This window comes from Octodon degus, unplaced genomic scaffold (assembly GCF_000260255.1).
Source record: "Octodon degus isolate 3935 unplaced genomic scaffold, OctDeg1.0 scaffold00061, whole genome shotgun sequence".
Lineage (NCBI taxonomy): Eukaryota > Metazoa > Chordata > Mammalia > Rodentia > Octodontidae > Octodon > Octodon degus.
This window is the reverse complement of record NW_004524637.1, coordinates 11,155,279-11,178,491: the sequence shown is the minus strand read 5'-3', so window position 1 is coordinate 11,178,491 and position 23,213 is coordinate 11,155,279. Positions and strand designations below refer to the sequence as shown.

Below are 23,213 nucleotides of genomic sequence, written 5' to 3'. Positions count from 1 at the left end.
TCGTATTCCCCTTGGTCTGCTATGCACATGACTTTCACAAGATTCGGCTGCTCTTCACAAGAAAATGGCACCCTGAAGTCTTGTAGGGTTGCTCTTAGTTTATTTAAGGCTTCTTGCATATTCCTTAGGAAAGGCACAAGAAAATAGACACAGAATGTAGCTGCCACTGCATGCATTGAGGTAACCTCTTTCTAGACCTAGAGATCTCTGTTCCTCTTACCTTCCTAATTAACACACCTGGATAAAGAACATGGTAGATGTTCTTCCCCTTGTTGGTTCTGGATCCCAAAGTGTTCCAGAACCACCTGTCCCTTACAGTCTGATGCCTTCAGCTGATCACGTGTGACTCTGTTGTTCATTCATGTGACTTTGGGTTTGTCTGTCATAATGTGAGCTGCTTGCTATGTTGAATGTGCACCTTTATGTATTTTTTTGTTTAATATGGACTCTAAAGACAAGTTTACTCAGCTAGTATTCATCTGAAAAACTGAACTTTTTCCTTAATTGGAAGGAAAGAATGAATATATCATACTTTGTGAGAAATAATATGTCAGTTGTCAGTAAGGAACCTTTCAAAGGGATTTTAAGCATTGCTTGGTCTACAGGAGCTGTGTTCCTTACAGGTGGTATCTTTAGGGCATCATTATTTGGGCCACCAGTACCATTAGTTCTGGACTCGTCCCACAGTCACTAACTTCTGAGCAGAATTCAGAAACTGGAGCTCTTGCCTGCATAGTTGATGGAAGGGGATTCCTTTGTTTGTGAGATTGACAACGGGGTCTGGAATCTACTATCTGTCCCACTCCTAGAGGAGACTGAATCTTCTAAGGACTTATAGTTGGAGAGTCAGGCTATTCCTTGACTGTTGTCAGGGGAATCAGTCATTCCCTGTGGTGTCCAGTGCATCTCAGAGACCTCTGAGCTGTTTCTCTTAAGTTTCAGGTGTTTCCGCATATTCTTTTACTTTTCTGTTTTCAGTACTGAACCCAAGACCTGTGCACCGAGCTATATATTCTTAGCTATTTTGAGTCTGAGTTTTCACATAAGTTGCCCCAGTGGGATCTGAGCTTGTGAACCTCTGCTTTGACTTCCCAGAGTGCCTCTTCAAGGTTCTGAAGCTCTACTCACAAATTCACTTGTTCAGGGTGGTGTTTTAGAATCTGTGGATGATGCAGAAGTATCTGCCACCTCTTTCCATATACCCTGTGGCCGTGCTGTGCTTCTGAATATGGAATGCCTGTCAGAAGATCCGGTAGAATAGGTGTCCCAGTAGTCCCAGTAGTCCTTGCTGCTCTGCCTGGAATTGCACACCTCTGTATTTCTGAGGCAGTTACTGTCCATGCTAGCAGTTCTTCTAGACTGTGATATCCAGTAAAAGTATGTGATATGTAATTAAAAATTTTTAGTAGCCACATTAAGCAAATAGGTAAAATTAATTTTGATAATCATTTAGCCAAATATAGCCAAAATATTTTACTATGTGATCAGTATGAAGACATATAATGAGATACTTGTTCTTTTTTGTTCTTCAAAATCCATTACATACACTCACAGTATGTCTTAGTTCGGTACTTTTTTTAGTATTCTAGTTTTTAATTATTAAAATAAAATGCAGTCCTGTCAAAACAGTACAGCTATTTTTAATGGGAAAATAACTTTATATTACTTCAATGTTAGACCTAAATTTGAATTAATTTAAAATTAAATTAAAGATTTGTTTCCTTAGTCACATTTCAGTTGTTCAGTAGCTGCATGTTCCTGATCAAGTTGGACAGAGCAGGTCTACAGTGCCAGAAAGACTTTCACATGGCTTAGTGACTTTTTTTCTTTGTAAGAAAGCTTGCTTTTCCTCAGGGGTAATGCGGTTAACCTTCATCTCTTTCACACTGTCAGGTTGGATTGGCAGAGAAGTCTCCTCCTGTCTCATGTACTCTTTTCCCTTTTGAGGCTCCTCCCTCTTCAGTCCGGGCTTGCACTTTGCACAGCTGAGTTACCTGTTCGTGAAGGAGGAAGTCACCCCCTGCCAGTTGCGGTTTGGATGACCCTCACACTGCTTGATCTTAGGCTGCTTTGCCAGGACTAAGAGAAGGAACGTGGAACCTGAGCCAGAGCCCTGAGCTCTGGGCGCCCCGCTGACCGCATGCGTGTGGCGAGACGTGCAGCTCCTCGGAGCTGCCGGCACTGCTTGCATTGCTGTCTTCCACGGTGATCTGAATAAGAGGAAGAAACCCTTTCTCCAACCTCTTCAGTTCTTGAGAGGCAAACCAAGGCTTTTCTGGGTCTGCCATGGGCTTAAGAATCTGTGATAAGTCAGAGATTTCAGAATGAGAGAAAACAGAATGCATTTGCTCTGTGGTTGAATTTCAAGCCTGTATCCTATTTGTTCGTTTTTCTTCTTAGCTAGTTGACAGCATCTAAAATTAAAGTTTGTCTTTAAAAGATTGGCTCCCAGCGTCCTCTTGAAAATGTGCAGTCGGCGATGTCGGGCCAGTGAGGATCACCAGGCCAGGTCCCTGCGTTTTCTTGCTGCACAGCTGCCCTTGGAGACTGAACCCCGTGAGTCCGCCCCGTAGCCGTGCGCCAGTTCGCGACAGGAGAGTCCCGGCAGCTCCACTTTTGCTCTAGGCTGTCCTTTACATTTTTCTCTTCTTTTACTAATGCCTTTCTCCTTTCCTTTAGTTGCTTTGATTTTTAAAAATTCTAGCAGTTCTTGTTTCCTGATTTGGGGGCAGGGGAGGTGAAAGCCAGCAATGGATCATCATCTCTCTTTCTAGCTGCATGTGCATGCTTCTGCTTAGGGAGTTCTCTGCTGAAAGGGAAAGGTTGGAAGAAGAGTAGACACCAGCCTTAGAGCACACAGCACAGAAGGACCCAGGAGTGTAGTGCGCAGACTCCTGGCAGGCTACACTTGTACCAATGAAGGGAACATTTTCTCCAGTGCTGGGGACTGATACCATGGGTACTCTGTTACTGAGCTATATCCTTGTCCCTTTTTATTTTTTGTTTTGAAACAATTACATACCAAGTTGCCCAGGCTGGCCTTGAACTTTCAGTCCTCCTGCCTCAGCCTCCTGAGGAGCTGGAATTACAGGCATGCATCTCTGCCCGGGCTACTGCCTGGGAAATGTCTGTTTTCAGTGTGTTAGTGTAATAATTCCCTTTTCAAATTAGTTCAATTTAAATAAAAGAAAAATAATAGTTAATATTTATAGAATCTTTAATGTTACTGTATTAAATATTAAATTAAGTACCTATCTGGCAGTGAATAGACTAACGAATTTTTTGCGTCAATAAAGATGTCATTTAGCAAAGAAAATATAATAAAGACATAAGTGAAATCATGGATGTGTTAGATGGACGTGGATATGTAGGAGATGAAGAAAGAAATGGGGCACCTAGCTTTGTAGGTTATTGTAAATAATTTCTTTTTTCTTTCTTTTTTTCCTTTTGGTGGAACTGGGGATTGAACTCAGGCCCTTGCGCTTGCCAGGGAAGCGCTTATTCTACTGAGTCATCTCTCCAGCCCCTTGTAAATAACTTTTATCATTCATTTTGCACCACTTAAGAGGAGCACAGTACTACTATTCCAGTAGTGTGGTTTTCTTTTACCTGGTATGTAGTTACTAAGCAAGTACCATATATAGTTTAGGATTTTGTTACAACTAAAATAATTCTGATATTTCTGTATTTATGAAGATGCCAAAGTAGTAGGGATCCAAAAATGAAAACAGCTCAGTGAGACAAGGTATTTCTCTTCTTTATTATTTCTCCAATACGACTGATTGGTGGGGTCCTGTGTTTCTCGAAGAGAAGATGAAGGTGAAGCCCCCCATCAGAGTCTTAGATCTGGCTCTCGAGTCCTAGGCGTGCTGTAATTGTGCTGTGTTTTCATACCTTCATCTCCTCCTGATGCCTCTTTGAGATTAGGATTTGAGACCAGAGACTGAACCCTCACTTGCACTGTGATGCTGCGATTCTCGGCCTACAGTGAATGTTCAGTTAATGTTTGAATGAAGCCTGTTTTCTGTCTTGACTGCACTTGAGGCATAAAGATTGACCACACTTGACTTAGAGCCAAAGCGTGGCTATGTGGAAAGAAGTCTTCACTAAGATGTTACTGCCATGCAGTGAGCATTAGCTTAGGTGAAGGTCACATGGTTTTGATTATTGATGGTTATTGTACATTATTGAGGAGGTAACACTGAGAACAGCAGCCTGGAAAGGGCCTGTAATGTCGTGACTGAGGAACAAGCTATTGAAGCGCTCACAGGGCCTCCCTTAACAGTCTTTGCTCCTGAGACCCTTACGCCAAGGGCAAAACACGTGTGTGTTTATTTTATTATTACTTTCTTTTTTTTTTTTTGTATTTTAGGGAAGGGTCTGCAGGGCGTTCAGGGTCTCACTACTAGATCAGACTCAGTGATTCTCCTCTTCACAGCCTTCCGAGTGCAGGGATTACAGGCGTGGGCCACCACACCCAGTTTCAGTTGTGTCTCAGGGCCCTGGGGGGGGGGGCAGCACGGCAGGCCCGGGGATCGAACCCCTGCCCCTGCGCTCGTGCCAATCCTCTGAGCCATTTGGCTGGCCCCAAAAGTTTGTATTCAAACAATATTTGTAATATGAGGAAAAACTAGCATTGGCAGTCTTTTTGTCAAAATATTTTAAATACTTCATTGTATGCACACATACAAATATACAAGAAACATTTTATAAATCATATACACCAACTTCTTTAAAGTGATAGTTTATATCTTAAAAACTTTTACTGTTTCATATTCATAAGGATTGCTGCTGAACCAACAAAGAAATGACTTACTGTACTGTACTTTGAATTATGTGTATGTAAAGTCTGTTAATGGTGCTATAATAATTGGTATTGGCCTTAGAAAAATTTAATTTATTTGTAGGCCATGTGGTATAATTTTTTATGTAAATTGAAAATATTAAGTAATGAAACGTAGGTTTCCTTAAGGTAAACTTTTGTGTATTGCTTCTTTAAGACCTACTATTTTTTCTCTTAGGAGGAACAATATGTTTTTAACAAGAATCAGTAACTGGAAATACAAGATTGATTATTTAATAATGTTAAAATGAAGTTTTAATCAGCGAAGGTAAGAAGAATATGTTATTTGCATATAATTTTCTATAGTTTGTAATATCTGCTAAATTTTAGTGAAAATTGTGAAGGGTCTGCAATTTTTATCCTACTTGCAAGTGAACAAGTTAGGTGGCTATGCAGCCAGGGCTGTTGGCAGAAGACAGGAGACACACAGATTAAAGACAGACAACTGATTAAAGTGCCTGCAAGCAGGTGCAGGGGCCAGAGGTTCGATTCCCGGGCATGGTGGCGCACGCCTGTGATCCCAGCTCTTGGGAGGCTGTAAACAGGAGGATCACTACAAGTCCAATCTAGTAGTGAGACCCTAACACCCTCTAGGTCCTTCCCTAAAAATACAAAAAAAAAAAAAAAGAGGACTGAGGCAGCAGTGGCTAGAGCCAGGTGTTACCTGCGTATTGGTGGCTTACCAAAAGGAGAGGAGCCCTGAGCTGATGGGACCAGAGGCTTTTTGTAATGGACACCTGACTTTTGCCTTTGAGGGAGACTTCTGTTCTAGAAGGTATGAGATACTATCTCTGACTTTAGGCACTATGCAAACATCCTTTAGAAGATGGTGTGGATGTTGTAAGTGTCTCTGCTTAGGAGATAAGCAGAGACTCCTGGAGAATTGTCTTCCAGCAATTTAAATTTCATTTATTTCTTTAAATTTGTGTGACAATACTCTGGTTTTTCTTCAACTCATATAAATCTTCCGCTGTACCATTTCCCCCCCTGGAACCAGGGATTGAACTCAGGCCCATGCGCTTGCCAGGCAAGTGCTTATTCTATTGAGCCATCTCCCCAGCCCTTCCCTTGTACCATTGATACGGATGATTGTTCCATTGACTAGCTAAAGCAGAATAAACTTAATTGGAAAAATTGGAATCCATAATTGAAGTTCCACCAATATAGAGTAGGAAAGCAAGGAGAGAAGCTACTGTCTCAGAGTATAGGGTAATGATTCCCAGAAGTCTATAGCTCAGAAAACATTTCAGGGCTTTGGGGTGATACGTGAGTTTCTGAGATTCAGTAGAAATTATAACCCCTGGTCTGAGTTGTGGAAAACATCTTTTGTATGTGAAACTATCAAGGGTATGCTTTGAGATTTGCAGTTAAGAAATTAAAACAAGATCGTGCTATAACTATTTGTAATTTGTCTGCCCCCACACTAATTGTATATTGTGAACATTTGTTGTGTAATAAATACGGTTCTCTAAAGTATTTTTGAATCCCTTAATAATACTGTTCCTTTTAATATTTGTTGTATAATGTAATCTTTCATTGTATATTCTCTTAAAATATATAGTACTATGGTTTACTGGATGTATCTACAAAGCCTCATAGGGTATGATTCTCTACTTACCAGTAGATTAGTCCCTTGATAAGTTTAATGCTAAATGTGATATTGAGAGATGTAGTTTGGCTTACAGACTAAGGAGGTGGGTCCCTGGGTGTGTAGCCTAGAAAGGTATGTCTCCTTCCTTTCTTGATCTGTCTCTCTGCTTCCTGCCAGCCATGGCAGAGATATTTGTCCTCTGCTTTGCTTCCCTGCCTTTAAGCTAGCTATGTATTGAAACTTATATAAACTGAGTCAAAATAAACTTCCACCTTACAGATGTGAAAGAAAAAAAAGAATTGGAAATGTTTCTTTTTGTTCATCTATTTTTTGAGACCTCTTTGTAAATTAGTACCTTAGGCTTTTATAATAAAGGACAAATATTTTTAAGTTAAAAGTGAATAGTTATTTATAAAGTTGTTCTTCACATAATAAAGAAAAGCTTCCCATGGATTTGCATGGTGATTAAGGAATGTTAATTCTCATTTTGACTGTGGAGTTGGAAAATTATGAGGGAGCTTAAGTTTTTAAGGTTACTATTATTTTTTAAAAGTTACTATTATTTATAAGATAAAAATCAAGAGTTTATTTTTTAGCAATTTGTTTATTCAGTGTCATCAATGGAAACAAACCTTGGAAAAGCACTCTTAATAGGACAAATTTTAAATTATAGAGAATAGTGCTATTTGAAAGGTAGAGTCTGATGCTGTTTATTTGGCTAAGGGTAACTTAGGTACTCTGAACTAAATTGCTTTGTTTCCTGCTTATGTGGTGTATTCTGAAATTTGTTTAAATAACTATGTTATAAATTGGCATTTTTATCATCTTTCTTATGGTTTCCCTCCCTTTCTTTAACTAAGGTGCTGTTACCAGATTTGTCTTCTGGGTGTAAATTAAACATGACCGAAGTTCAAGCAATGGTAGAATTCTCTGTGGAGCTGAACAAGTTCTACAACGTGGATTTATTCCAGAGAGGGTGTGTATTTTAATGGGAAAATTGTGTATGCTGCATAAGAAGCACGATTTTATCTTTCATTTTTGTGTATAAAAGGAAAACTGAACTATATTCAAGTCGTTTTTGAGAAATTTTGTTAATTATTTAGGAATTACATGGATTAGTGATAGTGCTGAATGTATTCAACATGTATTTATGAGTTTGCACTGTCCATTAAGCAAACTGTAATGAAAGCATGTAAGATCTCATTTTTACTCCTTAAAAGTTTATAATATAGTATGACTAATATAGTTTCTTGTAAATGCATGCAAAACAGCTAAGTAGAAATGCAGAGCATACGAGATAGAACTGCAGTGAGGATGCGTAGGTGTGTGGGACTTGGAACAGAAGGCCGTCTTTCTGGGTTGGGACTCTAGGGGAGTCACAGGAGAGACAGGATCAGAGTGAACAGGACTTGGGCAGGCCAAGGAAATATTTTAATGTCTAGGGAAGAACTGGCACTGTGGATTTAGGTCAGCACTAGTAATTGCCAAGTAAGATTAGAATTATCACTATTTGTATGAGCTCTTATTAACACAGTGGGAATCATGACAGCTTAAATGCATGCTTGCATAGTGGAAAAAGGAGCATCAGGGACAATTTAGAGGCATTTACAGTAACTCTACATACAAATCTGAAGGCCTATACTGGGTGGTGTGGGGTTATTACGACCAATAGAAGGTGTAGAATAAAAGACATTCTCTTTTTGTTGCTTTGGCTTTACCATCTTGTTGAAAAAATGAAACCGGCCATCTTACACTTATTTTTTGGCAGAAACAGAAGTCCAGGGAAGAGAACAGAAGATGCAGGGTCCCTTAAGTTGACAGACCATTTATTCCACTGTGGTCCCTTAGCAATGCAGGTCACAGGGCCAGTGGAGAGCCCAGAATGAATGTGTTGTTTTTTTGAGACAAGGTGTGGCCTGAAATCACTGATAGTCCTGAGGCTCTAGGTATGTGCCCCCACCCCCAGCTGGAAGGGTTGCATTTTGGCCAGTACCACTCACAGACATGGAGCTAGGCATGCTGCTGCCTGTCTGTGATTCCAGCACATGGGAGGCTGAGGCAGGAGGGTCCTAAGTTCAGTCAGCCTGGGCTACCTACTCAGTGCATATCTTTAAAAACAGGCAGGCAGTGAGCTTTCTGTATGCCAGCTGGGGTCCTTTCTGTGCCATAATCGCAGATTTTTTTCAAAGACTCTAGCTCTCAGAATGTAGTCACTGCTTCCCAGCCATCTGCATTCCTGTGGGATCTGGCCCATAAAGCTTCCTACGACCCGTTGGCCACGCTGAGATCTTCTCCTTAGACTGTGCCTTAATTCTTTCCATGAAAATCCCTGCTGGCAGTTCTTTGATTTTATCTTCGTCCATGGGCTTCATCTTTCTTTGAAAATCTTTTAAGAAGTGGAAACAGAAGTGTTCTATTTTCCAGCCAGCATGTCCTGGTGCCTCTCTTCACTCTAGATTCATCACATAAAATGACTACAGTTCCTTTGGCTGATTTTTCTCATACAGTCTTGTATGTACTTAAGTGCAGGTAGTTGACATTATTCAACTTTTGCTTGAAAATTAGCTTTCTTAGATCAAAATTTTCTTAGGTTCATGTCTGGCTTCTCCAAGTTATTATTAACTGTACATTTCATCTCTATATAACAGAATTACCATATTTTTTCATCCTGTACAATTTCTGTTATTTTTCACCTTCTGTAATTAGAACTGTTTCTCTCTCTCTCTCTCTCTCTCTCTCTCTCTCTCTCTCTCTCTCTCTCTCATTTACACACACACACACAAAACAGTTGGCCCACACAATTCTAGATGTTCATTGTTGCATTTGTCACTTACTCATACAATAAAGCATTGTAGTAATAAGCATTTGTGCCTGCTCACAAGTCTGTGGATCGTCTGAGTAGTTGTGCTGAGCTGGCTGGCGTGGCTGGTCTCTGCGGGTCTTGGGTCTCAGTCCCTAGTCAGCAGACAGGTTGGCTGGTTCTCAGGGCTGCAGAGTGGCCTCGGCTGGACAGGCTCAGCTCTGTTCTACAGTCTTTCATCTTGCAGTTTCTCTGAAAAGGGAGAGAACCTCATTCAAGGAGACCAGGGGCTGAAACGTGCACTGTCACCTCTGTTGCCGTGTATTGGCCAGGAAATGTCATACATAAGGCAGCTCAGCTGTAAGAGGTGGAGAGCACCAACATTCCAGTTCTTTCCATGGGTTGCATTATAAAGGTGTGAATAGGAGGAAGAACAGAAGCATTGGCCACATTTGTTAAATCAGTGTAGAGATTACACGTTGTGCATTTATTTTGTTTAAAATATAATTACCCAATGCTAATTGGTGTTTTTAAAAAGAAAGAGTAGTGGAGTTGGATTTACAGACTGATTTAGGTAGGAAACAATTTGTTTGCTTCAGCTACATTAACAGAAAGTTATTTGAAAAGCCATTAGCTGCCTTTTGTAAGATACTTTATTTATTTATTTTTTTTTTCTGTATTTGGGACGGGGTCTACAGGGTCTCAGTACGTAGATTGGATCATAGTGATTCTTCTGTTTTCAGCATCCCAAATGCTGGGAATACAGGCATGTGCCACCACGCCCAGTGTCAGTCACCATTTAAGGGCGCCCTGTGGGATCAAACCCAGGCCTCTGCACTGTGCCTAAGCAGGCACTTTAGTCTGCTGAGCTATCAGGCTGGCCCTGTAAGATACTTTTCATATTTGTATACGTGTGTGTAACTTCCTCTGACCTTTACACTGTAAAAGTTTAACAGAATATTAATATACCTGATAAATATTACATGGATCAGGTGCATTATACTGTGTAATAAATAGAAAACATAAAGTTGCTCTTTCCAAATAAAACAGTATTATTTTTATCACAGACGTTTAATCTGATTAAAATATGGTAAACTTCACTATGAGTCTGAGCTGGGTAGTGAGACCTTGTACCAAATACATTAAAAAAAAAAAAAAAATGCAGATATACCCAGAGCCTTTGTTGTGAGCCACATCTCCCAACATTTTGTTGTTGTTGTTGTTTCTTTGTTTGTTTTAAGATAATGTCTCCCTGAGACTTAAGTTATTCAGGCTGGATGTGAACTTGCAGTCCTCCTGCCTCAGCCTGTCAGAGTGCTGGGGTTACAGCTGTGTGCTACCAAGCCTGACTATTTTTATGTTTATTGTCTGTACCTTGGGGGTCCTATCCAAAAAATCATTGCCTACATCAAAGTCTTAACAGTGTTCTACATTTTCTTGTAATTCCACTCTTCCTTTTATTTAGGTTTTGAGGGATGTGTGTGTGTGGGGGGCTTGTCAGAAATCAGTTGGCTGTAATTTCGGAGTTCTGTTCCATGGGTCTGTGTATGTTTGTTTTTTGTTTTGTTGACAATACTACGCTGTTCCGGCTTGTGTTTAGCTGTCCCCTAAAGTGTCCTGTGGTCTCAGGTGGGGCTTTTTCAGAAGCCACTGGATCTAGAGTGTATGATGCTGAGATTCATAATGCAATGTTAAGATTTTTCGGTGGCGGGCTCAGCCTGCCCTGAGGGCAGGGCTGGCACAGCGTGTGGTGCTGGGGACCCTGTGTTTGCCAAAGCAGATGTTTTAGACCTCAGAGCTGTCTCACTGACTGCAACGCTAGGATTAAGGGTGTGAGTGCTGCCGGCCCTAAGTAGCCTGGATGAGATGGAAGGGGCCAAAAGAGCTGCGGTCAGCCCCTGCTGGGTGCGGCTGGCTTCTGCCTGTGCGGAGCCGGAGCCCTGTGTGCTCTGCGATGCTTTGCTGCCGCATGTCATTCCTTCTGCTTTGGAGCCACCCACCTGTGGACCTGGAGTCTTGGTGAACTGCAGGCCGCGTAAACTCCTCTTCTAACTGTGGGCATTGGCTATTGCTTTCTCAGTGGAGAAAGCGGCTGAGACACACGCTGCTTTAGTCAGAGCTTTGTAGTAGTCAGATGTTAGGGTGGCTCCAGCATTGTTTTTTGTTGTTTATTCAGGATTGCTTCAGCTACTCTGGGGTTTTTGTTCTGTATAAATTTTAGAATTGTTCTTTCTGTTTCTGTGAGGAAAATTGTTAATATTTTGTTGGGAATCGGCTTTGAAATTAAGAATGGCTTTGAGCAATATGATCATTTAAACAGTATTGATTATTCTAATCCATGAACATGGGCCATCTTTCCACTTTTTGTGTGTCCATGTAATTTCATTAGTTTTTATAGTTGTAGAGATCTTTAATTTTCTTGGCTAAATTCATTCCTAAATGTTTCATTACTGTTGTAGCTATTGTGAATTATTTATTGTTTTGTTTCTGAAGTTCATTATTGATGTATAAAAATGCTTCTACTTTTAAAGAAATATTTATTTGGGATAGGGTCTTGCTATGCAGCTTGGACTCATGGTAATCCTCCTGTCTTGGCCTCCCCAGTGTTGGGATTATAGTTGGGTACCACTACACCCAGTTTTGGTGGCTGGCTTGATGCAGGGCCAGCATGGCATGTGGTACCGGGGATCAAACCTAGGTCCTTGTGCTTGCCAAGCAGGCATTTGGACTGCTGAGCTATCTCCCCAGCCTGCTCCTGTTTTGTTTTGTTTTAGGTTTGTTTTTGTTTTTGCAGTGATTTTGTATCCCACAGCTTTACTGAATTTGTTTATGTCATTATTCATTATTTCTTTCTTGTTTTCATATGTCCTCTTGACTCAGTTTTGTTAGGTTGTATGTTTAGGAATTCATTTGTTTCTTTTTAAAGTTTTTAAGCATATAATTCCTAGTATTTTCTCATTTTTAATTGTAGAGCTTAAATTCTAGCATTTCATTTTTTATCCCTGATTTTATTTATTTAGTTCAACCCTTTTTTTTCTTGGTCAGTCTCACTCAAGATTTTTCAATTTTATTTGTTCTTTTAAGAAAAGTCAATAAGGACTGGCCAAATAGCTCAGTGGATTAAAGTGCTTGCAAGGAGATGCAGGGGCCAGGGGTTCAATACCTGGGCCTGCCATGCCGCCCCCATCCGTGGGGCACCCTAAGATAGCAATTGAGACTGGGCATGGTGGCACGCGCCTGTAATCCCAGCTCTTGGGTGGCTGTAAACAGGAGATTCACTACAAGTCTGATCTAGTAGTGAGACTCTGAACACCCTGTAGTCCCTTCCTTAAAATACAGAGGAGAAGAAAAATCAAGTCTTTATTTCATTGATCTTTTGTTTTGCTCTTTTATCTTCAGTTTTATTTACTTACATCCTGATCTTCTTTTCTTGTTGGTTGGTTCTTTTCTAAATCTTTTGAGGTACATTGTTAGCTTATGTGAAGTATTTCTAGTTTTTTGATATATACGTTTCTTTCTATAAACTTCCCTCTTAGTGTGCTACTTTGACTGTATCCCAGACTTTGGTGTGTTGTATAGTCATTAGTATCTAAAAATTATATTTTCCTTTTATTTCTTTTCTTTCTCATTAGTTATTTTAGGAGCATGATACTCAATTCCCGTGTTCTCTATTCTTGTTGACTTGATTTAATATTGGTCATAGTCTTAGAAGATACATTATGGTATATTATTTATTTTTTAAAAAAATTATTGAGACTTGATTGTGGCTTCACATATAATCTGTCCTGGAGAATGTGTCATTTTCTGAAGGGAAGAACAGATACTGTACTACTGTTGAATAGAATGTTCTGTAAATGACTGCTAGGTTCTTTTGCTCTTTTAGTACGGAACAACTCAGATGTTTGTTGATTTTTTTTTTCCACTGAGGAAAGTAAAGTGTTGAAATTCCCCACCATTATTGCTAAGAGTTCCTAGAAAATTGTGTTGTTCTGATTAAGCTGATTTGTTTTTAATCTCATGTTTTGAAGCAGACCTCATCTTAATTTCAACTAATTCTCTATCTCTATAGAGTTTGATCATGTTCTTATCCCTTTACCCTTTCCTTTACTAATTCTTTAATTCTCCTTTTGTGATCTGGCTCTATATTTTTTCCAATTTTTGTATTATTTGCTGATTTAATAATTTAACGTGCTCTAGAATTTGTGTGTGTGTGTGTGTGTGTGTGTGTGTGTGTATGAGAGAGAGAGAGATTCTTGTTACGCATTTTGGAGTGAGCTGATATAATTATGTCAACTTGTGCTCACTTCGTAGACCCATGCTAATCTCAAACTCACAGTGATTCTCCTGTTTCAACCTCCTAAGTGTTGGGATTACAGCAGTGCACCACCACACCCAGTTCTGGGCTGGGGATTGAACTCCCTACCTTGGGCTAGCCAGGCAAGCACTTATGCCGCTGAGCTATCTCCCCAACTCCTAGAAAATTATTATTGAAAAATAAATATTAAATACTCGCTGGGGAGACTAGGGTACCAGTGTGTGTATATATGTAAATTCTTTCAAATAAGTAAGCAGATAAAAATACATAAACAAATAGGTCTTAACTTGGAAAAAAAAATGTAAGTTTCTTTTTTTTTTCTTTTTGTGGTACCGGGGATTGAACTCAGGACCTTGTGCTTGCCAGGCAAGCACTTATTCTAAGCTATCTCCCCAGGACCCCTAAGTTTCTTAAACCAAATACATACCTTTATTTTGTCACAGTATTGAGCCATTTTTGAAAAACATATATAACTTTTCTGATATTTTCTCCAAATTATATTTAAGAGTAATGTCATATTTTAAAAGAAAATCAACAAACCAATTAGTAAAACTCTCAGCTGCCTTTCTGATTGCATGCTGCCATCAGATTCTCTCATAGAAAGTGAGAAATCCATATGCATTGCTTCTGTTTCTCTCATTCATCTTTGTACCTGCTGGGTTGCCATTTCTTGGTATGTCCTATTTGATATGTTAGTCTGAGAATGTTATCCCATGTCACGGAAAACTGATATACTTGTATTATTTTAATAGGTGAAAATGTAGAAATTGCAGTATAGCATATTTTGAAATCATTTCCTTGTTTATTTTTGTTATAGTTTTTACCAGATTCGTGCATCTATGAAAATTCCACCAAGAATTCCCCACAAAGTAGAAGCCAGTTTGTTACATGCAACAGGTAAGTCAAGGAATATTTTCAAGTTGAAAAGGAAATCTGTAGGAAAATTAGTGGTCAGTAATTCTTCTCATTGTAAATATAAGATATTAAATGGTGTGGTGGTGATGTATTTGGGCCAAGTAAATAAGCTTGATTATAGGTAACTATTTTTTTGATTTCTTACAACAAACACATAAAAAAAGCTTATGAAAGTGTAATGAAAATGAACATAAGTAGAATCAATTATATTGTATAAGATGTCATTTAAAAAGACACAGTGCATGTACCCATGCAATTTGTCCTATAACTACAAAGACATTTTACAGTAAAATTTACAAAATGCATTTTGAGAGCATTGTTTTTACCTTTCTTTCATTTTAGGTGGGGAGGGATGAATTACTCTAATTAGAAAACAAAGAGCTAGATAACAGTGTTGGAAGGTATAAAATAGGTGTATTATAGCAGTTACTATTTCCTCCTGCTCTTCAGTGAAACACCAATATTTAAGGGGTTTAAGCTAAAATGAGTGGCCCTGTCTGTTGGCTTTTTCAATGAAGTATATAGGTCAAGCATATCTAGTCTGAAAATCTGACATCTGAAATATTTTAAGATCTAAAACCTTTTTGAAAATGAAGCAGAAAATTTTATATTTCATATGAAAGCTTGTCAAAACAGACACACAATTTATTATATAAGATCACCTTTAGCCTATGTATACAAAGTGTTATATAAAAAACAAATGAATTTTATGTTTAGACTTGGTATTATGTATATATAAGTATTCCATAATCTTAAAAATTTGACATCCAAAACACTTCTTGGGCCGGCCAGAAAGCTCAGCAGACTAAGCGCCTGCTTAGGCAGATGCAGGGGCCGGGGGTTCGATCCCTGGCCTGCTGTGCCAGCCCCGCCCCCGCTAAGAGGGTGATTGAGACTGGGCATCGTGGCATGCGCCTGTAATTCCAGGACTTGGGAGGCTGAAAACAGGAGGATCACTATGAGTCCTATCTATGCAGTGAGACCCTGTAGACCCTATGCTGAATAAAAACAAGACACGTCTTGGTCCCAAGAAGTGGGACCTTAAGCTTACTACATAGTTCAGGCTGGTCCTGAACTCCATTCTCCTGCCTGGGCCTCCTGAGTGCTGGAATGACAGGCGTGCTCCACCATGCCTCACTCCGCTTTTGTTATCAGAAAGGCTGGAGATTTGAACTGTTTAGTATGTTTTCTCATTCCGGGACATTTAAGTGCTCGTTAATGCTACAGTTTGATGATTTGTACTTCATGGACAGTTTGTTCTTTTTGAAGCCTATCAGAATCTGCAAGAAAGCCCATTGTTTAGGACCAAAAAATGAAAAATAGCTTTGTGCTCTTAAAAAGGAAGAAAGTTTCTTTCTTAACCTGGCCTATGTTTTTGTGTGTGTGTTTATTGTCAAGTAGACTTTCTTTTGTAAGTCTACTTTTGAGAAACACAGAGGCATTAAAATAACTGATGTTACACAGTGGATTTCATTGTCCCTTTGAACTTCCTTAAAACTAGTAGAGGAAGTTTCTTCATCTATTTTGTCTGACACTGCCATTTGAAAAAGTTAGAAGAGATGTCAGACAGTATTTTGCTTTCGAGATGTTTGACGTAATTTTAAAAGGCCAAATAAGTACCTTAAGGACTGAATTTTCTACATTGAATCAATTTTTTCTTCGTTCTTATGGTTGTGAGCAAACTAAGCCTGTGAATATTAATTCTCAACAGCTGAAGTTCTCTTAGTTTGTGGGCCTGAGGGAGGTTTTGAAAAATGATTATCCATGCTGAAGTTAGCACTTTTTTATATTGATTCACTTTGATTTAGAATTAATAACATGATACAGCTTTTTAAATGTTTGGATATGAAATTAATTAACTCAGGGAAAAAATCAACACTGAAGAGAGGGGGAGAAGAGATACTTGCAGAAAAGATCTGAGAGGACATGGACAAAGCAAGACAGATCTTTGCAAATGATTGGCCGAAAGCCCAAAAGGAATATGCCAGAAGAAAAAGCAGTGCTTTCCTAACCTCAGGCTGTGTAATTTTCTTTATATGGAGCCTGGATAGCTCCTCATTAATGCCAGGTTTGATTTCTTCATTCTTTTATTATTGCTTTTCTGGAAAATAGACTTCATAATAAAGAAAGGTAAAACTATTACAGCAAACTTTTTTTTTTTTGTTTTGTTTTGGTGGAACCAAGGATTGAACTCAGGCCCTTGTGCTTGCCAGGGAAGCACTTATTCTACTGAGCCATCTCCCCAGCCTACAACAGACTTTTTAATCATTAATTTTATTTTACTATCTTTCAAAAACATTTAAAGTAGTATTTCCACCTTATATTTTTAATATTTTAAATAACTATCTCAAAGGACTCAAAAGTTTTAGCTTTGCTTGTTATTACAAAGTAATTCCAAGAAAGATTGTAAATATTGGCATTAATAGTGAATGCAAATGATGATTGGTAGACAAATCCACCACTAGAAAGTAAGATCTTTCCAATTATTTAGGGTGTTATAGAACAGTGGTGGCGAACCTCTGCATACATGCCACAGCAGGTTGCTGACTACTCCAAAAGGTTCGCTGTCACTGCTTTAGCCAATAGAGTTAAATGTTGCAAAATTTATTGTGGTTGGTTCATTTCATCTAAAGTAACTTGCTTAGTGGTAGCCTTATAACTTCCTCTTTGCAATACATTATCTTGACGTAAACCTAATGGAACCATTTCCTCCAGCTGTCATGTCACTGATGAGTTGAGGATAAGAAAGGCTTCAGAAGTGGCTTTGTGGCTGTGAGGAGTAAGTTAGCCAGCAGTATCTAACCCATTACTGCCTGTCAGATTCCCCCAAGTCCGGGAGTGTCTCTGCTACTTTGTTTCTGTTCTTCCGGGAAGGCCTTTTGCCCCAGTTAGGAGCATGCTGGCCTCATAGCCACATAGTTCCGAGGTAGGCGTCTGGCAGGGTTCCTAGCAGCCAGCAGTTGCAGTTACGTGCAGCTGGATGTGCCGTCCAGCGTTTTCTGGCTGGTGAGAGCATCCCAAAGCCTGAGGACTCAGCACACACTATGTTGGAAAGCACACAGAGGTCCTCTGTGGCAGCATGGAGACCTTTCTGTTTCTTGGTGTCTTTCGTCTTACAGTTCTTCCAAAGCTTTTTGCTTGTTCTGACTTCAGTAACTTGTGAGCTAAATGCATCCCTAGTAGTGTTTGAGTCACTGCCTGCTTACTGTAACAGCTGGTCTCCAGACTGGTCTCTAGGGACTCATCTGTTAAGTTTATTGATAGTGACATGGAGATTCTTTCCATAGATAATTTCAAGGCCCCAAATCATTATTCAATCGTCATATCACATGATACCTTATCTCTGAAATCTTAGCAGTACCGATATTGTGACATTTGGATTTAGCTGCTTCTTCTTCCACAGCCTTACTCCATTTGATGTTTTGCTTTCAAGTGAATATGGTTGCTCAGTTTACTCAGTTTGGCTTTGACCAGAAAGTGGAAATTTTATTGCCTTCTTTGTCTTTTTAAGAAAGGTATTCTAAAAAAAAGAAAGAAAGGTACTCCAGAAGATAGGCTTATTTTATGGGTAAATCCATTTGAGTCAAGCCCTGTGATTATTACTCTCCACTGACTAAGTATTGGTAGGAAAAGATTCGGTTTTTACCACAATTAGTATAAATCAGGGTTCAACTACTAGGCCAATTGGCAAAAATATAACTAATGTCACTAAAAAGTGTAGTGACAGTGTGTATTTCAGAAATGGCCAATTAGGGATCTTTCTCTTTTTCAGCCTTTTCTTAGTGACTGTGATTGTGTTTTCTTGATTCTAAGTCCAGATTTTGTCGCTGTTGCTGCCAGTTCAGTGTCTAAGCCCTGGGAGCAGCTGTGAAGTGTGGCTGACCTGAGAGGATACTAGGATGTAGAAAGGGGATGTTACCTAAAAGTGGGCAGCTCATGGCAGATTCTGGTCAACAAAGAAGCCTGGTTTGGGGGAAAAATAGACTTCCTTGATAAGTAATTGTAACTTTTTGTAAAAACATTATCCATGTATTTTCATAATATTGTACCAGAAATTTATGTATTTGGTACAGGGTCTTGCTAGTGCTCAGACTCACCAGTCCTCCTGTTTCAGCTTCCCCAGCCCTGGGATTACAGGTGTGCACCACCATGCCCGGTTCTGGTGGCCTGCTTGGTGGGCCCAGGGCAGGGCTGGCACAGCGTGTGGAGCTGGCAGAAACTGCATACTTTTATTTAAACTGCAACAATCAAAGTGACAAACAAAACTACATTTTGGACAGAAGGAAAAAAACTATCAAAACTTTCGCACTTTTTTCTCACCTTCTGTCCAAAAGACAAACTCTTCTCTGCATATCTGAAATGTAAACCATATATAACATCTCAAGATCTTTTCTATTCCAGATGTACTGATGATTGTACGCCTCTGCTGATTAGTTTTGAGGCATTGTTTCTGTTCTTTATGTCCTTCCCTCGTTACGATTTATTTCATTTTAAAATACCATTAAGGAATGCCTGGAATGTGTATCTTCTTAATATTTATAAATTTGTGTGGGAAATATCCTTCCAAAAATGTTTCATCTCAGAAATCCCTTCTCTGTGTTTATCTTAATAGATACATGGAATAATATTTTAGCCTTATCCATAATATAATATCCTAATTTTACTTAGGATAATTTCTCTTTATATTTTGTATTAATTCTCTTTCATTTCTATTCTTATTTTGCTTTTTTTTTTTTTTTTTTTTTTGGTAGAACCAGGGATTGAACTCAGGCCCTTGTGCTTGCCAGGCAAGCACTTATTCTGCTGAGCCATCTCCCTGGCCCTCATTTCTATTCTCTAAAAATCTTTTAAATCTCCTTTTCCTCTAAAGGCTTGGATTTTCTTAGTGCTTTTTATATCTGATGTTTTTCTTTGATATATGCATTCATCTTTTTTTTTCTTTTCAAAGTTTTATTGATAAACATATAGCAATGAGACAGTTTCAAATCAAATCAAAAGTACAGTTTCAACAAATAATACACTGCATACATTCTTCTCAGTGGTTAATTGCTGTACAAGATGCAGACTTGTGATCCTACTTACAAACACCATTAGAAAAAATCATTCTATTCATTAAGAGAATGCAACTATATATCTATCCCAACCACTTTGAATACACAGATACAAAATGGACATTCATAGTTATACCCCAATTTTTTTAAGTTCCGTTGTTGAATATTATAGGTGTGTAAACTCAGCAAAATATTCTAAAAGAGTACAGAAGCCCATAATATCATTGGGTCTTCTGTTTAACTGGCAATGTCAGAAATTATTGACCTGAGTCCCCCACAGCTCAACATAACAACATGGTTTACTTCCTATATTTCATCTTCATACTTTTCTACTGGATGGTTAATATGCATTCATCTTAATGTCTTGTTTATTGCACTGTATTTTACTGTAATTCTTACAACTACATGTTTCTAGGAAACTTTCAGGAACAAAAGAAAAAATGATGACATTTGCCTGTGTGTTGCATGGAAGGGAATTAGATGGTATTTTACAGCTGTTGCAGTACAATTAAATTATTTCCAGCACAAGATCATGTGGACAGTGGGAGGGTTAGATCAGGAAATAGCTGTCACCTTCAATAACATCAGTCAAGAAAGACAAAGGATTTATGGAGCTGTTAAAATTGATTAATTAGAAAGCATTCATGGATTTTGACAATAGAAAAGTCATTGTTGACTCTAGTAAGTTGGCATCAGTTTGAAATGTTACAGTTTCCATAAAATTTTTAATAATTGCTTACTATTTTTAATTGTGATAGTATTATTGAAATGAAACTTTTTTGTTTGCTTTTAATATCTATCTGCTCTTCCCTTCTTATTCCCTCCTTATGCCATAAATAACCTCCGTAGAATGTCAGACGCTTCTTCTGCTATATGCTTTGAACACTTTCCGTATACCTTATTTAGTGCTTACCGTGTTACAGTTTTTTTTCTCAGAAATGAAATTGTACTAAAGTAGTCAAATAACAAACACATTAAAAAGCAAAGCCTGTAGAAAATAAAGTCTTAAGAAATTTAGCTAGAGACGATTCATGTTTTGTCACTGATCTGCTACCGTTCTCAGTACCTGATAATCTCGTGGGAAGCTCTTCCCAGCTTACCCTTCCACCGATCTGTGTGGCTTATGAAAGCTGTGTGTTCATGGGCACACTCTCCATCTTGCTTGCTCCACGTCAACAGCCTCTTTCTGCCGCTGTCATCTTTTTCATCTTGTTTAAGAGATGGTGATAATTACTTTGCCATTTGTTTTGGCCTGAAAGAGGGAGTTAAAAGGTTATCATATTGTCCTGCAATCACTTGCTTGGGTGTTTCCACCAAGTTCGTCTGGGAACTGGGAAAGCAGCTCTCTGTGTTCATGGCTGCTGGTGACTGATACTTCAGGGTTGAATGGGTGCTCACCATGCGGAAGAGATACCAAGACCTGCAGCTTAGACAAAGAAAATGGAAGTGTAGAAAGATGGGGATTGGTGTAAAATGTGAATTACATGAGCAACCTAAGTATTTGTAAGCTTCTAATTACAGTATGGCAAGTCTTGCGCAGTGTAGCTGTTATTTGTGCTAGTGGGTTACTGAAAGGCAAAATGAAAACAGTCATTTGAGCAAGGAAGTAGGCCTCTAAATTAAGAAGGTAGGTCTAATTCATCAAGTAAATGCTTGTCAAGTGCCTATTTTGTGTGAGACGTAATACTCAGTCCTAAATTAATGAAAAAGGTAAATGTGGACTGTAACTTCATGGAGGTATTGTTTAATACTTAAAAGGAAGAGTTTCAGACTCGAATCATTAAGTTGAGTATACACATACTTGGGTCTAAGACTTAAATACACATATTTGATTTCTAAGATCCTCTGAGAAAGGCTATGTAAAAGTAGGAAAAAAATAACAAAGAAGTAGAGAGTAGAATAGTGGTGATGAGTGCAAATTATTGTTCATTACACATTATGTACACATATTAAATTATTACACTGTACCCCCAATACATACAATTAAAACTATAATTAAAAAAATAATTTTAGAAAAAAATGTGACTCATACCCATTCATCATAAAACTCCAGAACAGCTAATGGAAGGACATTTATGAAACCTGCTAAAAGACAGCTATGAAAAAAACTAACTGATAATTAAGTTTGATCTCCGGTATCAAAAAACCAAAAACAAACAAATTTACTGCCTTTTTACCACTCTCATCGTCATTATGCCAAGATCCTGAGCAAGTAAATTATATAGTAAAAAGAAACCACTTCAGATTAGAAAATATAAGAACAGTAGTGGTTACCAGAGGCCAAAGCGGGTTGGGGAGGGAGACCGGGTACCCGGTCGCAGGTAGACAGGAGGTGTGCGGTCTTTGGCGCTCTCGCAGAGAACAGGGACTGACACAAGCAATACTGTAGTCTGGATTTTAAAGTAGCAGGAAAGGATCTTGATTTAACCCAAATGAAGCTATGGACAAGGACACAACTGCTGTTCCCATGACCTGATCACTACATAATGAATACGTGGATGTTTCAGAAGTACAGGGAAAGACGTGGGCGCTGAATGACCCTGCCCTTCAGGGCATCTTGTCCCCCTCTTCTGTGTCACCTCCAAGGGCTTTCTGCTTAGTTAGACAGTTGAGAGCATTGATGGGGATGAAAATGTTGGCCTGCAAATGAGGGCGCGTGCAGGCCATCCGAGTACCGTGTGGCATTAGCACTCTAGAGGTAACATAATGTGAAATCTAGCTTCTTAAATTTTAAAGTGTACCTGCAGTATTGTTAGTTATGTGTACATTAATCTACAGCCAGTTCCAGCATTTGCTTGTCCTGTGTAACCGAAACTGCACCCCTGGATACTGTCCCCCTTTACCCTCCTTGCAGGACCCTGGCAGCCACTGCTCTGCTTTCTCCTTCCTGTGTGTGACTGCTTGAGGGTGCATTGTGAGCAGAGCCACGTGGAAAGCTGCTGCTGGGACCGGGCTACTTCCAGGGCGCACTGTCCCTAAGACTGACCCGTCTCTTAGCATGTGAGGAGGTCTCCTCCTTAAGGCTGATAGTATTCTGTTGTGCGTGTGAAGCACATTTTCTTCATCCATTCGTCTGTGGATAGACATTTAGATAATTTGTGCTCCTTGGCTGCTACGAAGAAAGCTTCAGTGATTACGGAAGTGCAGATGTGTCTTTAGGATTCTGTTTGCATTCCTTTGGATACTCAGAGATGGGATCTCTGTCACCTGGTAGTTCTATTTTTAACTTTTTAGAGGAACCTGCACCAGATTTCCCATGGTGGATACAAGATGGATTCTCATTTCTCCACATCTGTAAATATAGCCATTTTCATAATACTATGTGAAGTAAAATACATGTAATACATGAACCTTGTCTTTAAGAAGGTGCTGGCCCAGGCGTGCTGATGCATACCCGTGATCCGAGTACTCAGACAGCTGAGGCAGGAAGGTCGCTGCAAGTTTGAGGCCATCCTGGGCTGCAGAGTGAAATCAAGGCCAGGCTGAACTGCATAGCAAAACTGTGTCTTAAAAAGATAGATAAAAAGACATTGTCATGTTTCCTAGCTCTTCTCCTTTCCCTCTTTTGATTAGTCTTCGAGATCCTGCTTTCCTTTTACTGGTATTATACCTTTCTATTTGTATTTCTTCTTTTGAGTTCTTATACTAGGGAAACTATACGATATTTACACATGTGTGTCTGGTTTATTTCACTTATG

At 39.1% G+C, this 23,213-nt stretch overlaps 1 protein-coding gene across 6 annotated transcripts in view; it reads left to right on the top strand.

Annotated features, from left to right (window-relative positions):
• Window positions 1–23,213, top strand: part of Fam135a (family with sequence similarity 135 member A) — a 113,206-nt gene that overhangs the window by 6,393 nt on the left and 83,600 nt on the right. For 4 of the 6 annotated variants that reach the window (XM_004634382.2, XM_023718692.1, XM_023718693.1 and 1 more), the window contains exons 3-5: window positions 5,022–5,111; window positions 7,295–7,410; window positions 14,367–14,446. In XM_004634382.2, coding sequence (XP_004634439.1) covers window positions 7,334–7,410; window positions 14,367–14,446 — 157 coding nt within the window. In that variant the 5' untranslated portion in view covers window positions 5,022–5,111; window positions 7,295–7,333. The remainder of the gene's footprint in view (window positions 1–5,021; window positions 5,112–7,294; window positions 7,411–14,366; window positions 14,447–23,213) is intronic. The other 2 variants (XM_023718690.1, XM_023718691.1) reach the window with 1 other exon arrangement.